Genomic DNA, 20,098 nt, shown 5'->3' on the forward strand with positions numbered 1-20,098 from the left:
GGCAGCCCTGGAAGCTGGAAAGTACTTCTCCAAAAATTTCTTTTTCATGTCGTTCCACGTGTCGATGCTTCCAGGTGGGAGATAGTAGAGCCAATCCTTTGCAGCATCTTTAAGCGAGAATGGGAAGGCTCTGAGTTTGATCTGTTCATCAGTAACACCTGGTGGTTTCATGCTGGAGCACACCACGTCGAACTCTTGCAAGCGTTTGTGAGGTTCTTCACCTGCAAGTCCATGAAAAGAAAGCAATAAATGAATTAGTCCATATTTCAGTTCAAAAGCAATAGTGTTATTCAGAGTGAAAAAGTTAATGCATAAGGGCTGCTGCGCCAAGTCGGGAGCAGCCAACTCCCTTAAAGTGCGGGTATCCTCAGTCATGACAGTCTCTTGATCACTTTCAGAGTCGCTAGAGCTAGAGATTTTGAGGTGGTTTAAAGATTCTGCCAGCTTCGCAACCTGAGCAGTTTTTCGTTGCTTGGCTTCCTTTCGTAGCTTTCGCTCAACCTTCTCGATCTTAAGATTAAATATCAGTTCACCTGTACGAGAAGAACGGGGCATAAACAAGAGGATAAATTAAAATAACACAAAAGAGTAAAACAAAGCGCCAATCCCCGGCAACGGCGCCAAAAATTGACCTGTCGCGCAGTCAATCAAATATTTCGCCTAATCCGTGATCACAATTTAATGTAATACAGGGGAAGGGATCGTCTCCACAGGGATTGTGTGATTCACTCTTTCGTATTCTAATGCAGTAAATAAAGGGGGATTTTTCTTTTATTAATTAATGAAAATAAAATAACAAAGCAATTAAATTAAAAGGGAACTGACTATCAAGGAGATGTCTGGCTCAAGGGATGATGCAGTTATGACACTTGTGTTTTATCATTAATTCAATAAATTTAATTCTTATTAAAGTATCAATAAATTGGTTATAGTTATCAACAAGCTCTGACAACCAATTTTTCCTTACAGTATAGGTAATTAAGGTGCGACTGTTAACTACCCCTAATTAAGCAAATAAACCTAGGTGCGCTCATAAGGATGTTGCCTAACCGCATTCCAATCTAGAAAAATCCAATTCAAAACAATTACTACCTAGGATGAGCAATTAGATTTGATTGTCTAACCCCCGGGAAGGAACTATTCAACCCAGTTATCACCTATTCAAGTGCGAATACAATTACGGATATCCTATGTGAATTGACTTTAGATTATCAGACTAATTTAAATATCCGTACCAAAATATTCAATCAATCTAACAATCACAAACGTTATTCTTAGAATTAGACAAATATTGATAATCAAAAAGAACTTTTATAAAAAAAAATCAAGAATCTCCAAAACAAAATAACCAAAACATTATCACCCCTCAAACCAGAAAAGTATTTACTCCATAATCAAATAACAAAGAACAAAAGAGAAAGATAAAGTCATAGTGGATGGGGGAAATCTTCTCTATCGATTTGCTTCTGCGCGATCTATGAGTCTGTCAGTCTCCTGCTCCTGTGCGTATCTGCCCTAGCCGTTCTCTCCTGCCAAATAGGCGCGTCTTTTTTCTTCTTATTTGATTTTTGCCCTAATTATTTTGTAGATGGATTTTTGGGTATTTAATTAATTTTATTTCCTTTTTCTGCCAATTATGTCAAATTTAATATTTTCCCTCTGCACACAACAAATAAACAATTCGCATATAAATTATTTAGAATCCAATCAAATTCACCCAAATATTGCATATGACATGAATATAAAATGCATGCGATTTCCAACTATCAATATAATATAATTTTTAAATATTAATTTATATATTTCAATATATTGAAACATACAATTTACTATTTAAAAAATTGAAATTATTCGAATAAATCAACATATATATGAAATATTCCGTTAAGTTTAAAATCTAAAATTTTGAATTTTCAAATTTTTTGAATAATATTTAATTACTTTTTTCTTTCTCGTCGAAGATAATCGATTCTTGATAAAGGTAATAAATATTGAATAACTGTATTTCTTCGTGAAGGTAATGAGAAATGTAACTGCTTGTTACAGTAAAAATTGAGAAGACAATCATAAAAGTAATAAAAAAAGTGACTATAAGAAATGCTCCATTTGGTGTAGACCATAGGTGATCAAGGCCTCGTTCTTCTCTCTGGCTTTTTCTCTTCCCTCCCTCTCCTCTCTCTCTATGCTTTTGCTTTGTTCACTCTTTCTTTTCAAACTTAAGATTGTTGTCATCGCCGCGTCATTGTGATCATCCACCACTGCCGCTGTCGTAGTTGTCCGCTGTTGCCGCCGTAGTTCGAGGCTTAAATGGGAAGGCGAAAGCAAGCAGAAACAATAAGGAAGACCACCGTCGTGGTCGTCCTCCGCTGCCGTTGAAGTTATTGCTGTGGAATTTTTGATAGTGTTTGGGAGAAGATCTTGGATCGGGAGAGGGAGGACGGTTATTGAGTTTATTTTAACTATTTTTTTTTTAAAAAAATAATTATATAAATTGAGAAAAAAAGAATGAGTTTAGACACGCTAAAAGACGGCGATGGATAACATGTTGAATTGTGTGTTGAATACTTATAAATTTAATATTTTAATTTACTCTATTAATTAATATAATTAATGTAATTAGTTAAAATAATTTTGTAGGCATTAGCATACATGTGATCTATGCTGTTAAAAGGCTATTTTCAATAATACCAATGCGTATGCTCTTAGTTCGATCCTTTACATTTTAAAAATGTGTTAATGTCTTTAAGTGTTACAATTACTCTAATTGTCACAACAATGTAGTAATAATTTGACTTAGAGTGTGTTTGACAATTATGTAATAGTTTTTAACTGTTAGTTGAATATCAATTAACTTGTTTGACTATCTGATTCAATTAGTTATTTGTATTAAAGTGTTTGGTAAAACAACCGTTTAACATTGATTGTTTATACGTAAAATAACAATTAAAGATATTTATATGTATTTTTTAAAATATATAATTTTTTTAGTTTAAAATTTTTGAAATTTTTTATTATTAATTATTGAAAATTATAAAATAATAGTATAAATATTTATTTTTATTTAAAAAATAAATTTTTATTGAAATTATGTAAAATTTAAATTAATAAATCTTTTATATATTTTTTTATTATGTTAATTATTGTTTTATTAATTTTTAATATAAAATTTATATAATAAATTACATAAATATTAACTAATAGTCCCTCTGTCCCACCAACCATGTTCACATTGTCGTTTCTATCAGTTCTGCATCTTATGATTATACACTTTAATCTTATTTTAAACTAATTAGTTATCTTAATTTTAATATCCTCGTGTTTACAGTGACCCAGAGTGAGACCGAGGGAGTAATATTTATCTTTTTATTTGATTTAATTTTATTCTACAAATAAAATAATTTATATGTAATAATTAATAATAATAATAATAATTTTAAATTAAAAAAATAAATTTATAATTTAATAAATTAAATTTATTAAAAATAATTAATAAATACTTTAATAAAAATATATTTATATGTATAAAATAAATCATTTATTTTAAAAATTAATAAAAAATAAATAAAATTAAAATGAAAAAAACTTTTCTAAAAAACTCTTTAAAAAAACTAATTAACATAAAACGTAAATTAACTGTTTTTCCCCTTACTTTTTTATTAGTTAGAATAATGAAAACTCAAACAAACAAAGAATCTAAAACTGGAATACTAAGTGTCTATTTCAAACTCCAACCGCGAAGACGACTCTTTCCGCCCCGGACTCACGGCGGACAGCTGGTCGGCGACTCCTCTCCGGTTATCTTCTCCGCACAGCTCCGATTGACATACAGCAACTCCGGCGAACAGCCCAGGGCTGCAGCGGCTTCTTCTCCGGTGATCCAACCGGCGACGGCAACCAGCTTCAGGCTGCTTCTACGATCAGCAACATCGACTCCCTCCTAACAGCTCCATCGAACACTGAACTCCGACCGACAACGTCAATCTCTTCCCCGACGACCAGCGGCTGACAAACGGACAGTCAGCGACTTCCATATGCGGACAGCGGCTCTCCTCCGGTGAACCAGCAGCATCTCCGGCACCCGCAAACAAACTCGAACAATGGCGATCTTCTTCGAACTCGAAGATGTTCTCCAGTCTTCTTCGATCTTGTTGATTCTTCTTTCACGGGCCAAATGACTTCGAAGTAAGGCTCAGTCATATTAAAATATATTTAGAAGTAATATATTATATTTATGGTAGTTATCTAGTAGAATTCTTGTTTTATTTGAACAATTTGTGTATCACTGTAAATATTTACGTATTTCATTTTCTAATAAGCCACAAAGTAGAAGATCAGCTTCTTACTCTAAGTCTCTGACAACCACCGAAATCTATTATTAGAAAAGCTTTTACACTTATCGAAACTCACCGGAATCGCTCGCCGGAATCTCACTCCAACTCTCTCTGTCTCTCCCTCTTCCCTCTAGGTTTCACTTAGAGACGAAACTGTCTTTCAAAACCTTCGAACCAATTTTTATATTTCTTGAAGTCCTTGACTAAATGGGTTATTAAATTCGACTTGGGTTTAAGGATAAATGGTTTGGTTTCCTATCTAAAAGAATTGTGCCGAGTCCGGTGGATGAGACTAAAGAGTGGCCAACTATTTTATTATTATTGGATTAAATTCTGAATAATTAAAATTTTTAACACTAGAGATCCGTACGAATTTAACATTAAAATTATTTAAAAATTAAAATTAGTGATATATTATTTTAGTTGGAATAATTTTAAATTTTTTTCCCTATCGTATAATATAAAAATAATAGAAGTAATATTTTTTTATTATATTATAAACTTTAAAACTATTTTTAATGTTAAATTGTTAGAAAATTAAAAAACGGAAATTATATAAATATACAAAATTATTTTAAAAATAAAATATATAATAGATACGTCACAAATAAAAACACATAAAGATTAACAGAAATACATAAATTATCATTTTCAAAACTCTTGTCGTTTTAGATGATAGATGATGGATAGATCCTACTAATTCATAATTTTAAAAATATATATATAACAAAATTGAATTATTTGATTTACATACATAATGATTGATGTCAACAAGGATTTATCTGTTTTTTTTTATTTTAAATAATCCAAAAATATTGAAAAAAAGATGTACTAATAACCTGACCTGTTATCTTACTCGTATGTAGGGGTGAGCATTCGAAATATCCGAATTAGAAAAAATTGAACTAAGACGAAATATTCAAAATAATCAGAATTTTAGTTTTATTTATTATTTTTAAAATTTAAACTTTTATTTTATTTTTTATAATTGTTTTATGAATTATTAGATATATATGATAAATAAATATAAGTATATTAAAATATAATAAATTATTTCTAGGTTTTTTTTATTTATATTAAAATATTAAATATATTAAAATATTATATTTATGATTTTCGATTGATTTGAATTTCAAGTATACCAATTTAAATATATTCAAAAATCAGAATCAAATTTTAAATTTTGATATTATTCAAATTGAATTTTCGAATTTTGAATATTTTGTTAACTCTTACCCGTCTCCATATAAATCTAGTATAAAATAATATTATTTTTATTATATAAAATTAACCTTATTACATGATCATTAATAATCCTAAAATATAGGGAGTATCTGGAACTATAAAATACAATGTAGTATACAGATATATTAATTTTTTCTTAAAAAAAAAATATATGCATATTTCACAAAAAAACAAAACAGCCACAATTTATCCATTTATTTTTGTAATATTTCGAAAACATAATAATAATAATAATAATAATATAATAAAATTGTAATAAATTAAAAAAAATCAGATGACTCCTTCCGCGGCGAACTCCTCTCGGCTCGGCGGACAGCTGGTCGGCGATTCCTCTCCGGTCATCTTCTCCGCACAGCTCCGGTCGACATACAGCAACTTCGACAAACAGCCTCGGAGTGCCGCGGCTTCTTCTCCGGCGATCCAACCGGCGACGGCGAACAGCTTCGGTCTGCTTCTACGATCAGCAACATCAACTCCCACCTAACAGCTCCATCGAACACCGAACTCCGAACTCCGACGGACAACGTCGATCTCTTCCCGACGACCAGCGGCGGACAAACGGACAGCCAGCGACTTCCAGCTGCCGACGGCGGCTCTACTCCGGTATACCAGCAGCATCTCCGGAAACCGCAAACAAACTCGAACAGTGGCGATCTTCCAACTCGAAGATGTTCTCCAGTCTTCTTCGGATATATATACGATATTTATTTTTTTATAAATTATGCCATTAACATAAAAATAATTAATATATATAATATATTATTTTTTGTTTTTTAAAAAACATGTATTCTATTTCAAAAAAAAACACACCTACAGTTTTTTGACGTATTTTTTTAATATTTTGAAAACATATTTATAATAATAATATAATATAATATAATTCTAATATATTAAAAAAATCGGTTGACTGAACGTGACAACTCGGATAGTTATTTCTTTTTGTCGTGTAACATATTATATTATAATATTTATACATAATTTAGGGAAAAAAAAAAAAACTGTTTTCACTTATCTTTAAAAAAAAAATCACAAAGTTTGTTAAAAATATATAAAACTGATTTTATCTTAAAATTTTCTTATTTTTTTTACAAAATCCTATATATATATCAAATTAAACCTAGAACGAGTTTTCTTGTCAATATTTTCAGGATGAAAAAGGGCAATTCTTCCAAGTTCGAGGTCGCGCCATTAACGTCGTCACCTTCATGGCTATCAAAGTGGCTTCAGATTGATTTCTACAACAAAAAATGCGGTGTACATGCCAAGAGATATAATACTGTATTCTGTATCGAATGTATGAACAATCCCATATGCGAAACGTGCTGGAAGAATGAGTCGAGCCAACACAAAGAACATCAATTCTTGCAGGTGATCATGAATTAAATTCAATTATTTAAATTTTAGTAATTTATTTTATAGATATAGTTGCTTATAACTTTTTTTTTATTTGAAAAGTTTGTATTACTCTCATATAAGTTTAGAAATTGCGATTTTTTTTTCAAACATATATATATTTTTTGAGATTATATATGTACGATATTTTTTAAAATACGAAGTTGTACAATTTCTAAAGAACATGAATGATCATAACTTCCCAAAATTTTGCCTATTTTATATAATGTATTCTTTCGGTATATGTTTGTGTTTTTTTAGTATATATTTTGAAATAAAATAATTTTTAGATATCCTATTAGGACCATATTATATCCATTGTTCAATATATAAATTTTTGTACATGTATATGTATTAGTAAATAAATTTTTATATATATATATAACAGAAAAAAAAAATTAAAACGATTTTTATCTATTTGGGCTTTTATTATGAACGATTGTATTAGCTTAATTAGTGTTTTTATTTTATTTTATTTTAATTTTTTGTTAAGTATGATAGTTTTTAATGGTGTCATATAAATTACATTTTGTATGTTTCAATTGTTAATTTTTATTGCATATATATAGTTGTTTTTTTATTAAATAATATTTTTCGATAATACATTTAGAAAATAATGTGACTTATTTTTTGTTTGAAAGACCACAATCTTAGTTAATTTGTTTAATCTTTAATATAAACTTGTAACTTGTTAAATAAATATTTTAATTACTTGTGCTATATTTATCCGTAGTATGATATTTTTTAAAAATAAAAAAATATTATTAAAAAATTTATATGAGATTATTAATATTTTAAACAATTCTATATGACATAGTTTTAGATAATTTTAATTATGTTATGGAATATGATTTTGTATATTTTAAAGTATAAAAAAATTATCTTTAATTACCTACATATTTTTACGTATAAAAATAAAATATATAATTATAAAACTTTTTATTTGTATAAAAATAAATATATAATTATAAAACGTTTTATTTATAAGGATTTTTTTTCTTATGTATATAAATATATTACTCTTCATTATAGATTTTTTACAAGATTTAGCAAATTTGATATATAGATTGTTTATATTTACGCCTATATACATTTAAGTATTTGATTATTTGCTGATTTGATGGTATAAAAATCTTGAATTATTGGAGGTTTGTACGGCTTCGAGAAGGACAGCGATTTTCACAACCGACATACAAAATATATTTGATATATCTGGTATTCAACAATACATCAACAACCACAAGAATGTTGTATTCCTCAGACCTCAAAGCTCAGATGAAAATGTCGTCGCAAACCTGAATCAATGTGAGCAAACGTGTTGCCCTTGCAACAAGAAACTCAAGGACTCTAATTCCACGTACTGTTCCATAATTTGCAAGGTATGTGATAAAATCAATCTCTTATATGAGTTTTAATTATATGATTGCACAAAAAAAAAAAAAAAAAAAAATCATTAAAGTATTATTTTTTATATTCAGAAAAATAGCATAGAAAAATCATCGCCAAATGTAGAGATTATTCAAGCAAGATCTTCGGTGGAAGATGATTCAAGAAATAAAGGCGAAGAAAGATCTTTTGTGGAAGATAATTCAAGAAATAAAAGCGAAGAAGAAGAACAAAAACAATGTGTTTTGTCGACCCCGAAGAGGACAGGAAGTAAAAGAAGAAAGGGAATACCAAGGCGCGCAATCATGATTTAATGATGTTAAGTATGCGTTGTTTAGTATTATTTTTTCAAGAGGGATACTATGCTGAAAATTCTAATTCAATATGGTTGAATTTAATCATGACCCTTAATTATTAGATTATTTATTTAATTAAAAAAAATTAAATTTAAGATTAGGGGTGGGAATTAATTTCAGCATATGCTGATTTTATTTTCTAATCAGCATATGATCCCATCCCTTATTTTTTTACTTAGATATGAAAAATTGGTTTAGTAATATAGAAAAGACTATTTTTTTTAGTGTGACTTTTGTGAAATTAAACAATACACTGTATTATATATTGTGAATTTACATCCGGATCAATAAATGTTTTTCTAAAAATACGAATTATTAGCGGAAGTAAATTCGAATAAAGTTCAAACTAAATTTAACCGAATCAAAACTGAAATTAAACAATTAAGCTAGACTTATATTCTGAAAATTATTACAGAACTCAGGCTGAACTGAATACAAAAATTTAGATATCTTGATCCAAGAATCATGATCTAAATTTTGTGATGTCTTGTAAAAAAAGAAATAAGTAGTTTTTTTTTTTTTTTTTTTTTTTTTTTTTAACGAAGGACTCACAAGATCAAGCTACATTGTCTCTCACATCTCTTTTCAATGACTGAAACTTTCTATGGACATTGTAGTACTGGTCTGGAATAGGATAAGTATGATACTTTCATATTTTGAATGTAAAATTAATTTTAGTATTATAAAAAAATAGAAAATAAATATTTGATTTAATATTTTTGAAGAAAAAAAAAAGATGAATAGTAAAAATCCGGAGAAATCTACCAAAAGTACACACAAGAAATTTATGCTTTTGGTTTTTCTTTTTGGGGTCATATTATAGGTAGGATTTTTAGTGATCTTTAAAGAGAATTTGTGGATGTTTAATTGAATGTGATTAGTTGTGATTTTTTTAAAAAAAAATAAAATAAAATAATACTTATTTGAATTAATATTTGGTAAGAAAAATAATATATTTTTACATCATTGAAACGATTGAATAGTAGAAAAAATAATTGTAAAAATGCATCCTTTGTCGTTGTCATCAATGAATTGGCATACATATCAAATTAAAAAGAAAGGGTGATTAACTAATTTCATATTTTGCATATATGCAATAATGAAATAAATATTTTGTAAAATAATTATACATCAAATAGAATAATAATAATAAATAAATACCAGAAACAAAACTAAATAAATATATAAGAAAGAAAAAGTACCCATGTTTCTTTTATTATTATTATTATTATTATTATTATTATTATTATTATTATTATTATTATTATTATGTTAGTTTGTTTAATAAAAACATAGAACAATGTGTGTTCCATTAGTTTCATTATATTTGCAAAAATATCCGATAAATAAAAATATAATTAAAAACTCCAATATATAGCACAAATAAACGAAAAAAAATAAAACTGTGTCTTTACTTAATTTTTATTTGAATTTTATTTAAATAATGTTTTATGTGAGTAAATATTAGAAAATATAATTGGAGTTTTTTCAATTTTAACAAATATACGCTTTATTTACCCAACATATTTTCGTTCATTTGATACTATTCATTTTTAAAAATATATATAACATCAAATATATTTTTTCTCTCGCAAAATATCAAATCAAATATTAATTTTTTTTACTGTTTTTTCAAACTTCCAAATTTCCGAAATCCTCCAAAAAAAAAAAAAAAAATATCCTATTTAAACAACTTTGCAGTAGCATTGTCAAACATCAACATCAAACATAAAAAGTTTTGTACATAGTACAACGATAACCGTAAAGGTTGCTTGCATAGGTCAAAAGCGAAGAAAAATTTATGTGATTAAAAAAATTTTAAAATTTAAATTTTAAAATATAATTAGAATGTATAATTATATTTTTTTAAAAAAAATTAATTACATGTGACTACGTAAATAAAAAATATGAACAAATTATGTGGGACAAAAGAGAGCCCGTCAAAACAATACATAGGATGTCTCAAAAATTTATGTATGTTAGACATTAATTTGCCTAAGATTCAATTGTCTCCAAAACCTCCTACTTGACCAACATGCATGAATGTTGGTTAGAGTGCACAATTTGAATTAATTCTAGAGAGAGAAAATAGTTGTGTTTTCTTTTAAGGGTGTGTTTGTTTGGGGATTGGATTCCCAGTCGACCGTTCATTCTATTTTTTTTCTTTAAAAAATATCAAATCAAATATTTATTTTTTATTTTTTATATTATACTTAAAATCAATTTTACATTCAAAGCACACATCAACACCTATTTATATCACATCATACAATTATTCAAATTCTAAATTTTTACTGTTCAAATCCCAACTCAAAATCCAAACCCCCAGACAAACACACCCTTAACTATCCACCATTTGATATTCCAATTTGAATATGAATTGTTTGTGGTCTTGAGTCGTGTAAACTTGGTGATAAATTTAATAAAAAAACACTTCTGAATTGGAATTCCTCGAAATAGGCTTTGTTCTTTTTATATATTTTTTTTCGCATATTTTTTTTTAAAAAAAGTAATACACTACACACAATCATTATTTTTATATTTTATACATAATTTCATATATCTCACATAAAAAAATATATATATATTTTTCAACAATCTCACAAAACAAACAGATTTTTATATTGAACTGTGTCAACAAATCATGTGTGTTGTTTATTTATGTTTTCGCACTTATTCTGCATCCTAAATATATTGAAGTTATAACCACATGATCACCATGGTTGTGTTTATTTGTGATTTTAAATTAATTTGAAATGTGGTGTTGATTTGAATTTTTGTTTAAATAGTATTTTGATATTTTATAAGAGAAAATAATACCCTCTCCGTCCTGGTCCAAATGAGTACTTTGAGATTTTATAATAGATTAAGAAATAATAATATTTTATTAGTTAGTGGAAGTATGCATGATTTTTTTTTAAAAGATATTTTTGCCCTTTGACTATATGTAAAAAATAATTGTATGTATAATAGTATGCTCGTAATTTAGGTTAAAGTTAAGGCTATTTCAGTATAATGTATGATTACTTTTACTAAAATAGGAAAGTGATACTTTGAATTGAAACTGACGAAAATGGTAAAAATAATATTTTGAATTAATACAAAAAAAAATATTTTTATTAAAAACTGAATTAAGTAAATATTATTAATTTTTATTTGAAATAATAAAAGAACTAAATGCATATTATAAAACTGTGTTTACCACAATCGATTTCATAGTTCCTATGTGTATAGCCTTAGCCCATTATTGGAACTGATATGAACCTAACAAATTCAATGCATTTATTATACAATGCATGTATCCATCCTTCTCTTTTAATTTAATTTAATTTAATTTGTTTTTATTTCATTTAATTATGTAATTGGATTACAGCCAATTATTAATTATTATACATATCCTGATATATATATATATATATATTAATGAAACTTACCGATGGATTTATATAAAAATTTCTAAGTGGGGTATAAATTTATCAATATTTTTAATTAGATCATCGCATAATATTCATAAACATATTTTGTAAAATAATGAGTTATTTGAAATTTTATAATAAATTAGAAAAATAATAATAATTTATTAATTAGTAAAAATATATAAGATGATTCTGATATTTTTATTATTTGTACTATATGTATAAATTATTTATATTTATATGATATATTTGTAATTATATAAAAGTTAAAAGGTATATTTACCCATTCTATTTATCTCCATCTTATTTGTATAAAAGAAATCAGTCAAAGTATTTTTAGGAGTAAAATATTTGTAATTGCTTGTATTATTTTAGAGTTCGCATAATATTTTATTTTTTTAAAATTAATTTTAATAAATAAAATATTTAATATAAAAAATAAATAATATTATTTTAATTTTTAGTTTTTCATTATCTAACAAAAAAATAATTAAAATAAAATTACATTACAAATATTAAATCAAACTAGTAATTACCTACATAACACAATACTTCTTAAATTTTGTACTAAAAAGAAATTAGACTAATGCTGTGGGACGGAGGGTGTTGATATGCCTTGAATTTAGGGATATGTTTTGGATATTAGGTATTATATTCTACAGATATGATTTAGATATTAGATATTATATCCTAAATTTAGATATATGATTCAAATATTATTGACATAAGTTATACTATAAATAGACATGTATTCCCATTCTGACAGGCTGCCATTAGGCTAAGCCAAACGACCAGGCCATGCGGCCAAGCGGCTCAAATCCTGCAATAAAATCAGTTATCCGTTTCTGTCCGTGGAGGTAGCAAACTCGCTTTTTTTAACCACGTAAATCTTTGTCTTTTCTACGTTTTTTGTTTGTTAGTCGATCATTTAACCTTAATCCGTCACAGCAGAGGGAATAATACTTTTTAGTGGAAGTGACAAAAATGATAAAAAAAATATATATATTCAGTTGCGATTGAGGAAGTATATACTATCCCCGATCTAATATACTCCCTCCGTCCCATAACTACGTATCAATTTGCTTTTTGCTTTGAGTTTTAGAAATATTAGTATTATATTGAGGTGTAGTAAGAATAAAATATAAATGACTAAAATATTCTTAGGATGTGTTTGTTTGGGGGTTTGGATTTTGAGTTGAGATTTGAATAGTAAAAATTTTGAATTTGAATAATTATATGATGTGATATAAATAGGTGATGATGTGATGTTTTGAATGTAAAATTGATTTTTAGTATAATATAAAAAATGAAAAATAGGTGTTTGATTTGATGTTTTTTGGGGAAAAATTTTGGATGAATAGTAGGATTTTGTTAAAACCCTACAAACGAACACACCCTTATAGTATTGTGTGATATAAAGATAATGACATTTGTGTAATATATTGCAAGTTGTAAGGGTATTTGTAATGTTAGGTAGATAGTACAATCACTAAAAAAGGAAATGGATACTTTGTTATGGGACAGACTAAAGTGAAAAAATGAATACTTTGTTATGGGACGGAGGGAGTATATTTTTTAAAAGTTTTAAAAAAAATAATTTATTACTCCCTCCATCCCATATATCGTATCTGCTACACTGTAGATATAGTATTTTAGGAGAGATGTAATTAGTATGTAATTAGTAGATAATTAAAAATGTATTAGTAAAAATAATTATTTTATAATATAAATAATTATAAATTAAGATTAAGATAACTAATTAATTTAATTAAAAAAAATTTAAAAAATAAATTTAAATGTTTAAAATGAGATTAAAGTGCGTAGTCATTTTCCAATAAATAAAAGTGACATGGAATGTAGGACGGACAGAAACAGCAACGTGGATATGGTATGTGTAACGGAGGGAATATTTTATATATAAATTAGCTATATATATAATTATACATTAATACTTTATATAAAAAAAAATAAGAATAATTTAGTAATGTGGTATGTGTGACGGAGAGAATATTTTATATATAAATTAGCTATATATATAATTATACATTAATACTTTATATAAAAAAAATAAGAATAATTTAGTATTAATATATGTATATATATATTATTTTTACTACAAGGTAAAGAAATAAGATACATTTGTAAAGGCATACCAAAATTGTAAAAATTGTAAGTTTGAATGGAAAGAAAGGAATATAATGTATTTAGATATATTTTAAATTTTTCTCAATATTTTGGATAGATTTGAAACTAGTAAAAAAGTTAAATATAAAATAATATTTTCAATCCAATTGCATGTATATATTTATTTATTTTATAATAGATTAAAAGATAATAATATTTTATTAAATAGTATAATTATGTAAAATAGTTTTAATATTTTTGTTGTTCTAAGTACAAAAGAAGTAATTTTTTTTTTTATAAAAGTCATAATTATTTTGATATTTGTATATTTATAAATTTACTATAATAGAATATATATTTTTTAAATGAGACAAACAAAAATAAATAAATAAGTACATCAAAAATTGGAAGTATTTAGTAATATCATTCAATATCATATTGAGTATTGACATTTACAATACAATTTTTCGTACGTAACATCAATAATATTTTTACTAACAAACACAAAGTGAACACACCCAAATGCTCCATCTCTTCTACATGTTTGTATAAAATGTAAATTAATAAATTTTTTTATTTTTTTATTTTTATATCCGAATGTAAATTAATTCTTTTGAATTTATGTATAATATATTATGATATATGGATACAAAGAATTAAAAATAAAATAAATTGATAAAAATTAAAAAAATAATAATAAAAGCTATAAATATATGAATACAAATAATATATTATTTTATCTCATAAGTTTCTTTTGGTCTACCGGCTTTTTTTTATGTATTTATTTAAAAAGTAAATATAAATAAATAAAATATCAAGTCTTTTTTTTATCCCTATAAACTCATGTGCTTTTTTACAGCCCTTTTTTTTTTTTTATAATGATGTGTTAAATATAAATATATTTTTTATTGAATTAAAAAAGCATAATTATTAAAAAGTAAATAAATTAATTTTCAACATATCTAAATAACAAAATAAACAGATAGATAATGACAGCATAATAACATCAAATCAACATATAACACTCTTTCTGTCCTCATAAAGCATTCATTTTCATCTTTTTTTTTCTATTTTTGTCGATTTTTACATCATTTTAATTATATTTTAAATTTTAAAATTTATAATTTTATTAATTTTAATTAAATTATTTATAATTATTAATCTTAATTTATAAGTATTATACTATTCCCGTCTGGAATGATACAATTTTTTAATTTTGTCCATCTCAAAATAAGATATTATTTTCTATTTTTGTCCCTTCTTACAACTTTAAATATATTATACAAATATCGTTACATTTATATCACACAATCTAATAAAAATATTTTTGTCATTTTTATTATAAACTAATATAATATTAATATTAAAAAATTTATGTACAAAATATAATGTTACTAATTTTATGGGAAAGAAATAGTATTATATACTAATAATTATTTTATCAATATATTTTTAAATTTTTTGTTAATTATATATGGTCTAAATTAAACTACATAACAAAAATACAAAGCAAAAAAGAGATAGGAAAACGACAAAACATTAGTATTTAAAAGTGGGCCACACCATAACGACGCAATCCTTTCCGTATATGATTCCAGCTCGCTGACAGCCTGGCACTCCCTACTCCCTACTCACCTCCTTCCCTACGCACCTACACATATATACATACAAATTAATATATATATAAATATATACTGATATACATCTCTCTCTGTGTATTGAAGAAGAAACAATAGATCAATGAAGAAGACGAGTATGGACGTCTGCAAATCCGGCGAATCAACTTTTCCGATCACCGCCAAATTGATTCTCGACGACGGAACTTTACAGGAATTTCACTGTCCTGTCAACGTTTCTTACGTTTTGCACAACATCAATTCCGTCGCAGGCTGTTTCGTCTGCAATTCCGACGACCTAGATTTCGACGGCGTCGTATCGGCCATGAACGACGGCGAGGAGCTGCAGTCAGGTCAGCTCTATTTTGCGCTGCCGCTGAGCCGGCTGAGGCGCCGACTGCAGCCGGAGGATATGGCGGCATTGGCCGTCAAAGCAAGCTCCGCCCTCGGAGATTGCATCGGAAGTTGCAGGAACGCTCTAGAATTCTCTGGAGAGAATGGCGCGAAGGCCACCGCTGGGGGTTCGCGGAGGCGGCGGCGATGCGGCGGCGCCCCGCGACGGGGGAAGTTTGCGGAGAGGTTAACCGCCATACCTGAGTAGGGAGGGGCGTTTTAGTAATTTCCCGTAGGAGACCATTTTCTGTAGATGGTGTAAAATGTGTTTGGCAGTTTATTTGCATTTTGTGTTGTTAAGTCTTTGTTAATTATAATTTTGTATTTTTGTTTAAATAGGGTTAACTATAATAATACTACATTTTGTTCCATTTAGTTTTCCGTATTGATATTTGAATGTTAATTATTATATTAAAATATAGTAGAAATTAAGAAAAAATTACAAAAATACTTCCATTAGTGTTTTATAATACTAATAGAAAAATATTTTGTACAAATTTTTTTTTATACAAATATAAGGATATTTTTAATGTGAAATATAATAACGCAAAAGGTAAATGTACCCTAGGCAGACGGAAGTAGTATTTTATTAAAAAGATAACAATAGTTGTATAATTAAAAAAAAAAAAAAAAAAAAGGTTTCGAAAGGCTAAAATTTTCAATAATTTGACTGCTATATAACCAACTTTCAGTTACATATTTACATACATGTAGTTTTACCTACACCATTAGATTTCATCCCCACCTTTTGTCTCTTGCTACGTCTATGAACAAACCGAAATACACATTAAAGATAACACACATGTGTTTGTTTGGGGTTTCGATTTTAGATTGAGATTTGAATAGTAAAAATTTTGAATGTGAATAGTTGTATGATGTGATATAAATAGGTGTTGATGTGATAGTTTTGAATATAAAAAATAAAAAATAGATATTTGATTTGATGTTTTTGAAAAAAAAATTAAATAAATAGAAAAATTTGGTAAAAATCCCCTAAACACACACCGAAAGAACACATAGGTTCTAATATGCACCTAAATTGAATACACAATAATCTAACACGTGTATACATATAGTTACTACAAAACTATATAAGCATACAAATAAATTTGAACAGATTCAACACGTGAATCTACAAATTTTAAGCGAGCACACAAACTATTTCATAATTCAACAATATACATGTATATTCACAAAGCAATGTAAATATATACCAAACAAAACTTAGAATAACATAACAAGAGCTCCACTTTATTTGACGTTAACTAGAGAACAACACATAGTTTTAGGCGCAAAAAGTAACTTAGACACACAACTCTACCGCTTAAGTACAAAACTTGATGGGCTAAGAACAAAGTTCTTTAGTCTAAGCACATGGATCGATCGATCATTATCACAAGAATCTCCAGAGACAGAACCACATGGGACATCTTACCCAGGAAGAACACAAGCAATCCGAGAGGAACACAAAACACTAAATAAATAACAAAAACACATAGTTTGGTCGAACACTACCATAAAAATAAAAAATAAAAAAAAAAAAAAAACCCGAAAACACAAACACAAAATATTCACTAAGGAACAACAAAAAAGGATACACATAGATAATAACTACAAATGTAACAATCACACATAGACAAAAACCAAAAAGAAAATAATCATTAGAAAAATAATCAAACAAAAATTATACCAAGAAAAAATATATATAATTAATTCCAAGGTTATTTAAAACATTCTCTGGCTTCTATCTCAACAAGCCTTGATGAATATTATATATATAAAAAAAAGGGTTGAGTAATGGATAATAAGATTAATTATATTGATGCATGAATGGAGCCAAATAATGAGATATGATTTGATGGGCCATGCAAAATTCAGGCATATTTAAATAATAAATAAATAAGTTGGTTGTCCATTCCTTGCACTTGAGATTCAGCTGAGGTCAGGTCGAAGAATCCAATGATCCCTAAATTCAATGTCAATGAGCTGTAACCATTATGGCTCTATGCAATCATTGGGTTTGTTCGTCACTCAATTTTAATTCTCGAATTACGAGTTTAAATTTTTTGTAATTCTTTTAATTTTAATATAATTTGCAAATTATTATATTCGATATTATTATAAGAGAATATATTTGATTTATTTGGATCATTTTTAAAATTATTTTTATTTTTAAATCACGCCGTTAATTTTAGGATGAACTATATGTTACAGACAAAATTTGAAAAAATTGCAGACTTGAATCCATAATTTGCGATATAAATTTTATCGTTTCGCTTGACAATTTAACTATTTTTGGTAACTAAATGTCTTTTATCGTTTTAAAAATATATATATTATTGTCTAGTTATGTAATTGAAATTATTTAATTAAGGGTAACTAAAATATAGTAAAATTTATTTCTAGGTTTTATCTTTCGAATAAAATAGGGTAAATTATATAACACATTCTTATATTTTAGTAAAAATGTATAAAATATTTCTCATTTTATTTATTACGTAAAATCTCATTATGTTAATGTAAAATTTGTACGAAATACCATTTTGGTCCAAAATTGATATTTGATTGTAAATATACAAATAAAAAAGATGAAATATCTTAAATACTAATTTTTTTGAATAAAATAAACAAAATAAATAATTGATTAATCTTTTATTTTATAATTGTTTTAAAATAAATTTTTATATAATTTTTACAAAAAACTATAAAAATAAATAATTGCTCAATTATATATTTATTTATTTTATTTAAAAGATATTTAAGATATTTATAAAACTAATTTAGATCTTTATTCAGAATTAAACATCATTTTTGGACAATAAAATATAAATTTTTAATAAAATATAAGAGAATATTATATAATTTACCCAATTTTTTTTAATGTTTTTATTGGCTCAACCGGTTTCTCCATAGCCTACCTAGAATTGTTCTGAATTTTAAAAAATATAATTTAAATATAATTATGAGCCCATTAAAACCGACTAAAAATAAAAAATGATAAAGTTTGTTGGGCTGGGCCTAATTAGCCCGGCCCATCCAGTTCCTAGCTCTAGGAAATACCACTTGGGAGAGTGGGTTTGTTTGGATGAATTTCAAAATTCTTATCTATACAATTCATATTATATTTTCTAACAAAAAACACTTTTAATACTATAAATTATTATTTGGGAAAAAGTTATTTTTAGTGTCAATATATCAAAATTCATCAATTTTGGTCCCAATATAAAAATCTTATCAATTTTGGTTCCAATATAACTAAAACTCATTATTTTTGGTTTCAATATAACTAAAACTCATTATTTTTGTTCTCAATATAATCAAACTTTATCTTTTTTTGTCCTACCGTCAACAAACCGACGGAAAATATTGATGTGAAAAAAAATCAAACCTTATATTTATATTCGAAAAAATTGCACAATCTTCCAAGTCCACGTCAGCATTTTCCGTCGGTTTGTTGACGGTGGGACAAAAAAAGATAAAGTTTGATTATATTGGGACAAAAAATGATGAGTTTTGGTTATATTTAGACTAACATTAATTAAAAATTTATATTTAGACCAAGAATGATGAATATTGGTTATATTGAGACAAAAAATGATAAATTCTTATTATATTGAGACCAAAATTGATAATTTTTATAAAATTGATAAATTTTAATTATATTGTGATAAAAAATAATTTTTTCCTATATTATTTTATATATTAACGATGCAATTTCTCATAACTCCAAAAAAAAAAAAAAAAAAAAAAAACATAGTTAAAATTAGAATACTAAACAAACACACCCTTTATTGCTGGTCACAATTTTCTCTCTTAAAGTTTAAGTGAATCATGTATAT

At 26.4% G+C, this 20,098-nt stretch overlaps 1 protein-coding gene across 1 annotated transcript; it reads left to right on the forward strand.

Annotated features, from left to right (window-relative positions):
- Nucleotides 1-15,928: 15,928 nt before the first annotated feature.
- On the forward strand, nt 15,929-16,634 carry LOC127242231 (uncharacterized). The gene has a single exon (XM_051261693.1). It carries the CDS (start codon nt 15,991-15,993, stop codon nt 16,465-16,467), a length of 477 nt encoding a protein of 158 aa, XP_051117650.1. The 5' UTR covers nt 15,929-15,990; the 3' UTR covers nt 16,468-16,634.
- Nucleotides 16,635-20,098: the final 3,464 nt, after the last annotated feature.

This window comes from Andrographis paniculata, unplaced genomic scaffold (genome assembly GCF_009805555.1).
Source record: "Andrographis paniculata isolate CXL003 unplaced genomic scaffold, ASM980555v1 Contig86END, whole genome shotgun sequence".
In the NCBI taxonomy this organism is placed as follows: Eukaryota; Viridiplantae; Streptophyta; class Magnoliopsida; order Lamiales; family Acanthaceae; genus Andrographis; species Andrographis paniculata.

Bases quoted from the DNA above. Each gene is read 5' to 3' on its own strand.
- LOC127242231 (XM_051261693.1), top strand. From the start codon at position 15,991: ATGAAGAAGACGAGTATGGACGTCTGCAAATCCGGCGAATCAACTTTT.